Source organism: Rutidosis leptorrhynchoides, unplaced genomic scaffold (genome assembly GCF_046630445.1).
Source record: "Rutidosis leptorrhynchoides isolate AG116_Rl617_1_P2 unplaced genomic scaffold, CSIRO_AGI_Rlap_v1 contig353, whole genome shotgun sequence".
NCBI classification, from domain to species: Eukaryota; Viridiplantae; Streptophyta; class Magnoliopsida; order Asterales; family Asteraceae; genus Rutidosis; species Rutidosis leptorrhynchoides.
In genome coordinates, this window is record NW_027266590.1 from 65004 (window position 1) to 73802 (window position 8799).

Below are 8799 nucleotides of genomic sequence, written 5' to 3' on the forward strand. Positions count from 1 at the left end.
AGTCATGTCAGAAACGGTATTAGAAATGAATAATTGGAATCGATACAATTTACTATTCCTTCGATTTTGCCTTTTTGGGATGCTTGGCAACTCCATTCATTTGTCTCATCATGCAAAGTGAACGAGATTGATGGGTTGTTTAGGCATCTAAGAAATTTGTGAATAACAAAACTTCCTAGAATGGAGTTCAACTTCGTTCCGCCTCTATGGAAAATTGGCGCCAAGGATGCTTCGACGCATGCTTACTCCTCAAGTTCTATAAGTCTACACTTTTATCTTTTAGAATGAGCAAATGTCGATCTCAAATAAACTCATCATCCTACCGGAGAAAGCGATTTTGTGAAGAGAGGGCCTTAAGCAAAGTTTTCTTGAAATTCGTTTTGGAAGGTAGATGTAAAGATTCACTTGAAACACTCATGAGTCCTTTTTTTTTTTTTTTAAGGGATGATTTTCATGAAGTTGAATTCCATCATAAAAAAATGAGTCGCGTGATTTACAAAGGCATTAATTGGATTCACAATCAAAACTCAAAACGGAAAACACGACTCTTAACAAGAGTAAAGACAATAATAAAATACAAGAAACTCTTGCACAAATGAAAGTAAAAATCAACTCTTGTCCTAGTTCTTGAATTCACTTCTCTATGTGGTCAAACATGAGAATGTCATGGAGCATTACACAACCTGCAAAAAGATGACAATGTTAGTACGTGAATGAGAGAAAATGATATCTTAATGAGGTCACTTCTTACAATAAAATCAAGGCGATGACGATACATGCCACACAATCCTTATTATGGGATTTTAGTATTTCGCCAAGATTCTATCATAAGATAAGACATCATAAAATTATCAATATACGGCCATCGATCGAATATCCACTTTTATTCCAAAAGTTTTCATATGCAAAATTGTCATTGATTTTTGAAAGATTGATTTGTGATTTTACTCATAGAAAAATGAAGTGATTTCTATTTTGAGGAATTTGTACACAAAATGATTTGCATTATAGTCCCAAAATGTGAGAATGAGAAAATTTAATAAAAATGCAATTTCACTTTTTGTGTTCCAATATAAAATCGCAACTTGAAAGTTTTTTTTTTCTTCTTTTTTTTTTGAAATGATTTTGAGCCCATAACTAGAAATTTAAACAAAACATTGTGTTCAACAAGGCCAAATCAAATATTTAGAACTTGCATTCAAATGCTTACTTATCAAAAGTGATTGCCAATTTTTTTTCAATCATAAGCCTACATCGCTGAGGGCAGTCGATTGATTTCCGCGAATTTCAAAAAGAAAATGCAATACAAAGTGGGCAAATAAAAAGGAAAATGATACTTACAATGGGTGCCAACCTTTGTCGCTGTTTTTTTCTTTTCTTTTTTCCAATTACATAGACATACACATGGAATGTGGTTCGATTTCTACTCTATACGGCTCAAAATGAAGCCATAAGATCACCGGACTGAATCAACAAGGTCGTGGTTGGGTCGGGTTAACTATGACTCCGACTTCGTCAAAAAACCGACCCGTGTCGCATGCTCGCAGACCAGGGTGGGTACCTTTGACGTGAAGAAAGAAATTTCGGGATAGAGGTGGGCGACTCGTACTACGCAATTGTAGTCGAAGTGGAATCCACCTCAACACCATCCTAAGTAATCCTATGCGGCCCGGGTCCGACGGCAGGTTGTGTGTACTATGGTGTAGTGCAATACAGGAAACGCAGGCATGACAATTTATAAGCAATCGGCACTTTATACATAAAAAATAAACCATACATTCATACACCTCACTGCAAGACAAAGGTGAGCAAACACTTCCCCTTATACCTCTCATTCTGCAAAAATATTTAACACATTTAATGTTAGGGACATACTTGGAATCATCGCTGCCAAACAAAAATACTTTTTGAACAAGATTAATTTTGGCCTAAGTCCTCTAAGGTCTAAAACCAAGTCCCCAGTGGAGTTACCAAGTTATCGCGACCTTCCCTTCCAGGGGAGGGAACAGGTTTAGGAGTATTGCCTAAGGATGGGCCTAAAGCCCATGATTAGGCGCGGGCTCTCCCAAGCTTATACTCCATGTGACGTTGGGATATTTTTTAGGAATTTTGCACAAAAAGAGTCGCCACTAGCCTATTGGGGTCGGCTAGAAATCAAGTAAGGCATGGGAGTGTGTACCTCATTTCCTACAACCAGATAATCTAGGGTCGGGAATTTGATTACACTAATTGACTAATTAGTACCCTTTCGGTACCTAATCTTGTTCATTTTAACAAAATGATTTTTGGTATGCAGTTTGGATTGATTTTATACATATCCGCTAACATGTGAGGTGATCATGCGGGTGCGCAATCATTAAAGTAACATTCATAACTACCAAGACCCTAATTGCTATCAAATTAAACACATGCAATTAAACATAACAAGATATGCAAATTAAACATGCGATATAATTAAAAGACAAGCAAATAAAGGACTAATTACACTAAAAAAGCAATACATAACAATTCCTAATCAAACCCCCACAATTTTTGGATTTTCAAAACTTTTTAATTTTTTTTAATTTTTTTTTAATTTTTTTTAAAAATTTAAAATTTTAAAATAATTTTTTATATAAAAAAAAGGTCGAATTTTTTAATACTTTCTGAGTTTTTGAATTTTCAGAAATTTTTTTGAAATTTTCTTCTTTTTTCCTTTTTTTTCTAAATTTTTTATTTTCTCTTTTTTTTGAAAATTTCCGAATTTTTTAATATATTTTTAATATTTAATATTTTTATACTTCGCAAAAATGGGTTCGGACCGGGTAAACCCAATTCGGCCCGTAGACCCAACCCAAAACCGGATCCAACCCAATCGGATTAAAAAAAACATTTTTTTATTTTTCTTTTATTTCTTTCCCTCCTCCCTTCTAACACTTTCACATGAACACCCCCCCCCCCCATCTACTGTCTTTTCTTCTCTTTTTGGGTTTTCCTCTTCTTCTCTTCTTTTTTTAATTTTTGTTTTGTTATTTTCTGGCTTTTCTTTGTTTTTTTTTTTTATTATTTCTTTTCCTCCTCCCTTATGACCTCCTTCTTCACGAGACCAACGTCTTCCTTTCTTTTTCAATTTTTTGTTTTACTTTTTCACTTTTTCGATACTTTTCTCTTTCTCTTGTTTCTTTTTATTTTTTTTTCTTTTCGTCTTCTTCTTCCAGCAACCTCTGCACGCCGAAGCCACCTTCTCTCCTACACCCTCTTTCACCGAAACTCATCAATCAAACCAGTACCAGATTAAACGAGCCTCAGTATTTTTCGTCACCCACATCGACACCGCCCGCACTCGGGCCACCGCTGAGTTGACACCCACTCTCTCCCCTAAACGGACAAGGAGGAAGACGGGACATAACTTGCACAAAAATAAGCCCAAATAACAACATATGGCCCTAAGTCCTAACCACTACAATGTAAACTCGGAATGGACGAAACAAAAGCGTGTAGAACAACGACAGAACATGTCTAGCAACGACGGATGCCTATAATAAACAAAGATTCAGAGATAGTTGTGCGGGCTTCACTTAGGCATTTATACAAACAGTCCGCGAGCATTACCGAATGTTTAGATTTCCTACTCAATCGGGACTCGAAATGGGATCGGGATTCTCGGAAAACGACCAAAAACACACAAAGACTTGGATAAAGACCTACGGGGGTCGGAGGGACAAAAGCTCATGCGAATGGGTTGTCCACGAGCTCCGATCCGACGCCCTACGAAAATGGAGAATACATGACCGAAGAAAACCTACCTGGTTTGGTTCGGTGGGGGTACAGCGGCGGACGACGACTGACTGACGAACCACCGACGACAGCAGATCACTCTCTTGGGCTCATGCTCTTGTTGGTCCCCCTTGGCCAAAACCAACATCGGAGGACGTGGAAAAAAGGGGGGACCGCGAGCTCCGTTGCGCCGGTTTGCGTCGAGGATGGCTAGACGACGCTCGGCCGGGGCTAAATTTCAGCCCTCTCGCTCTCTCAGCTGCTCTCGAGCTCGCTCAAGCTCTCCCTCTTTTCTCCTCCTTTGCCTGTTCCCCTCTCCGATTCTCCCACTTTCTCCTAGTTCGGTCTCTCTCCGATTCTCCCTGTGCTTCCTCTCTTCCCCCCCTTTCTTGACTGTGCTGTTGCCTTATGTTTTTATGCTTCTGTTCTCCCCCTCTTCTGCAGGTACCCCGAGACCTCTAAGGTCAGCGATCAGTGTGCCCAGCTCTTGCATCGCCAGCCTGTCGATCGGTCTGCTTCCCCGACCCGTACCGATCCTCTTGCCTCCTCTTTTCTTCCCGTTTCTTTCCTTTTTGCGCTCTTTTTTTCTGCAGAAACTTGCGCGAAGACTACGGCCAAGCCAGTTGCCAGCCGGGTGCTCCCGACCCGCAGATCATGCCGCTCGCCTGCCACACCGACCCCCCTATTGCTCCTGCTCTTTGCTGCCCCTGCTCTCTGCTGCCCTGTCTTCTGCAAGTCTTCGAGCGAAGACCAGCAGAAGAAAAGAAAAAGGGGCTGGGCCGGTCAGAAGGGAAAGGAGGTTGGGCCAGGCCCAATGTGAGGGGAAGAAAAGAGAGGGGCGAGTCGGGCCATGGTCGAATCCGGTCCGACCCGACCATTTTCTTTTTTCTTTTTTAATTTCAATTTTTTTTTCGAAATTTTTTTAACTCTTTTTTTTTAATAATAACCCTTTTTTGTGACTAATTCCTAACCTTTAACACTACTTTAAATTAATTAATTTATGTGAAATTTAGGTGTCAACAAGGGCAATATCTAATGTCCATCGAATGGAGATGAAGTGGTGAACCGTCTGAATTTGAAAGATGTTCCAATCTTTGAATCTCCACTAACCGAATATTCTTAAGCGAGGAGAAATTTTCCAGAGGAAAGGATATAATTGTATCGCAGCTCCGCTCCAAGTTTAGATATTGGAGAGATTTGTTGGAAATGGTGATCCATTTTCTAGAATTTCCTAGAGTTGCTAAATTTTTAGAATTCCCTAGATGAATTTTCTAGAACAAAGAAGAAAACATTTTCTAGAAGAAAGAAGAAAAGTCTAGCATGTAAGAGAAGCCTAGAGAAGTCTAGCATTCAAGAGAAGACTAGAATCTTCTAAGGCGGTGACTCACGCTTATAAATAGGCATGTAAGTTCATCATTTGAGGTGTGTGAGGGGAAAACCCTCCACCTTGTGTGTGGTGGGAAAACCCTCCACCATGAGAGGTCTTAGACCTCCACCAATCTTCACCAACACCTCCTTCAACTATTATAAAATTATTTTCATAAACTAGTGAAACTATCATTGTCCCATAAACCTTCTCAAAATATCCATGGCATCTGTGTATTGGCAACTCTATTTCAGGACCGTCTTCAAGATTGAGTCTTGTCATGGTAGGAGGAAGAAACCTCAAGGGAAGGGCGGAAAGATTCTTGATTTTCATATCTCGTAACTCAGTGCCATTTAGGAGAGGCTCAACTCTAGAAAAGTTTTCATGATCATCCAATTTGATCTCATGGAGAAGTGGTGCAAATGGTAGAGAAGACGTTAGCTGTGGGCACTTTTCAATGGACAAGCCTGTTAGAGAAGGGAGATGGTGGGTAAACCTCCACTCAACTTGGGGCAATTTCTAATACAAAGCTCCTGCAGATGTGCAAAGGCAAGACCTCCTGTCTCTATTGCAAAAGAAGCCCACTGTTTCCACCTACGCATATTAACAAACTCCAAGTACTTAAGTGACTGAAAAGGTATACAGTTAATACCATTGAATTCAGTACCCACACTTGTAACTCCATCAAATCCTTTGATTGTCAACTTCTCCAGAAATGGTAGCTGTCCTAAAGGAGGCAATGACACACAGTGCTTGCAAGATTCAAGACGCACGACTGACATATTAGAGAATGAACCGTGTCCCAGCCAATCAGAAAATGACCTACCACTATAGTATGTAATGATAAGCTCTCTCAAGTTCTAGTGAGGTTGCAGCTTGTCCAATACATTGAAGCAATTTTGCTGCATAATATTATTATCAGAACCCCATCGCAGTACTAACTTTTTCAAGTACCTCTTTTCTCGCAAATTGACTATCTCGGCATCTCGGTAACTATCAACATTCTGCAAACCCTATATGGAGAGTGTACCCATAAGATTCCCTAGCTCTCCTAGCTCCCTAACCCTGGTACCACCGTTTTCGACCACCACGAAATTAGTTAATGTCCGCAAATCCTTCAATCTGTTCATCCCCAACGGCATTCTCTTCAAGGATGTCCACCTTATATCAAGATGACGCATACAGGTTAGGCTGCCAATGTTGCTCGGTAACTCAATGAGAGACCCACAGTAAGCAAGAATTAAGGTTTGCAAGTTGTATAGAGCTGTAATTGTATCAGGCAATCTGATTAGACTATCATTATGGGAGAGATTCAAATAGCGCAGATGCTTCAAACATCCAATTGAACTGGGCAACGTTGAGATTTTCCAATAATGAGACAAAGATAGCACCCTTAACCGTCTCAGGGTCGGCAACAGAACATGCAGTACCTCATCAGTCAACAAATTGTACTCGTAAAATCTCACATGACCCACGTTCAACGGCAGGAAAGTTCGCAAATTCGTTGCCCCGACTAGCACTCTAAATCTGGAAGCGACATCATAGTGAGTTCTTACAAATGACAAATGGCGAGTGCTCAAGGACACGTGGTGTGCATTGCCTCCGTCCAAGCTAAAAAAAGATCGACCTAAGTCATTGACCAGGTCATGCATCGAGAAGCTCGATTCGACATCACTTACTATATGAAGCAAAGATCTAGACATAAGGTCACAGAAGCACTGATCACCTACTTCCTCTAATGTCCTGCCGTCGTTAGGTTGTTTTAGCAAGCCCTCCGCAATCCAAAGTAAGATCAGCTGGTCCTTCTCATATCTGCAATCCTTTGGGAAGATTGAACAATAGGCAAAACATCGTTTCATTTGTGGAGGAAGGTAATGATAACTTAACAACGCAGGGAGAATTTCATTCTTTCCAGGTGCCAAATTCCAAATATCACTCCCTGCAATAATTTCCCACTTCCTGATATCAGACTCACAGCGTAACAAGCTACCTATAGTCTTCAGCGCAAGAGGCAATCCATCACATCTCTTTACAATTCTTTGCCCGATATCTTCAAGTCTCGCGCGCGCCTCGAAGTTATGCTGGTCAAACGCATGTTTTGTGAATAAGTCCCAAGATTCCTCGTCCTGCAACTTCTGTAAAGGGTATGTCGAGACGGCACGAGCAACCGATGCGATGCTCTCATTTCGTGTCGTCACGACGATTTTGCTTCCTCTTGCTCCATTGGTAAATGGAACTAGGAACGCATCCCAAATATTGAAGTCCTCATACCAAACATCATCCAACACCAATAGGAATTTCTTCCCTGTCAAGAAGTTCTTCAGTTGGAGCTGAAGCTGGTTGAGATTTTCGGTCTCCTTCTTAGACGAGGAGAACTCCTCGAGAGCCGTCGCCGTCAGCTTGCAGATGTCGAATTGGTCCGACACAGAAATCCACGCCCGCGACTCGAAACTCCCCTTCACCGCACTATCGTTGAACACGAGCTGAGATAGCGTGGTCTTACCGACACCGCCCATCCCAACGATGGCCAACACGCTGGTGTTCTTTTCGCCCCGATCTGACAAGAGCAACTCGATCACTGCCTCCCTCTCCTTCTCCCTCCCGAAAACTCCCGATTCCTCGACCAACGAAGTAGTCTGCGAAGCTCTAGCCGTTCTCTCGCGAATACGTTCCCTTAGGCCCAGCACTTCTCTCTGCTTCACTACGCTCTCCAATCTCTCCAGAACCCTCTCTAACTCATCCACGAATTTACTCCTACGAGCGTCTGCAGCAAAGCTCCAGACCTTAGAAACGAGAGCCCAAGGCTCGACCCCGGCTTCACGCTTCAGATCTTCAGTGGCGATCTCGTCGAACAGGTCGTCGGCGTCATACACGGCCTCCTTGAGTTCGTCGAGCCACTCCCTGACGTGGTCGTTGGTCATCTGCTTCTCCTCCCCGTCGTTCAGCACGGCGTTTGTGGACAGGAGAGCGGTCTTCAGCTTCTGCAGCAGCCTCCCCTTGTCGAGCTTGCGCGACCGGAAGAAGTCGACGACCTCGCGGGAGGCCATCCGGTCGAAGAGCACCTGGAGGAAAGCGGAGAGAAATGCTCCTTCGACAAGCGCCCTCGCCATGGGGAATTTTCAGGGTGCCTGGAGAAGCCGGAAGCGATTGGAGAGGAAATGAAGACGATCGCCGACGGAAGAAGCGCCAATCTGTGAAGTCTTCTCCTTCGAAGATCGATGGTTGATCGCTTGGTTCACATCCTTCGCTTGTGACGATGAGGTCGGGACCTGGACAGCGGCTGCTGATCCGCATGCATCGACTGATGACGGGTCAACGTGATGCACCGTGTCGTTTTGATTTTTTTTTTATTTATAAAATACGAAAAGAAAAATCGCGGTAACTATAATTTTTCGAAACCGAAACGTTAGAAATCTTGATGCAAATGTTGACATGAGCACTTGCGTTTAAGAGACTTCTTAAGAAATGCGAAGTCATTTCCCCCTTGATTCAAGGTGCATTGCTCGAGATAAATAATAATTGATCAAGCACTTTTTTAAGCGGAAAGAGAGAGAGAGAGAGAGAGAGAGAGAGAGAGAAAGAAAGAATATATTTTAGTTCAGTCCACGGGCCAGAATTGCAACCTAAAATAAAATAAAGGGAAAATTTCAAAAAAGGTCTTGAAGCGTCTTATTTTC

At 42.2% G+C, this 8799-nt stretch overlaps 1 protein-coding gene across 1 annotated transcript; it reads right to left on the bottom strand.

Annotated features, from left to right (window-relative positions):
• Window positions 1-6135: 6135 nt before the first annotated feature.
• On the bottom strand, window positions 6136-8232 carry LOC139883095 (putative disease resistance RPP13-like protein 1). The gene has a single exon (XM_071867320.1). The coding sequence runs from the start codon at window positions 8230-8232 to the stop codon at window positions 6136-6138; it is 2097 nt and encodes a 698-aa protein (XP_071723421.1).
• Between the last annotated feature and the right edge of the window lie 567 nt (window positions 8233-8799).

Bases quoted from the DNA above. Each gene is read 5' to 3' on its own strand.
- LOC139883095 (XM_071867320.1), bottom strand. From the start codon at position 8,232: ATGGCGAGGGCGCTTGTCGAAGGAGCATTTCTCTCCGCTTTCCTCCAG.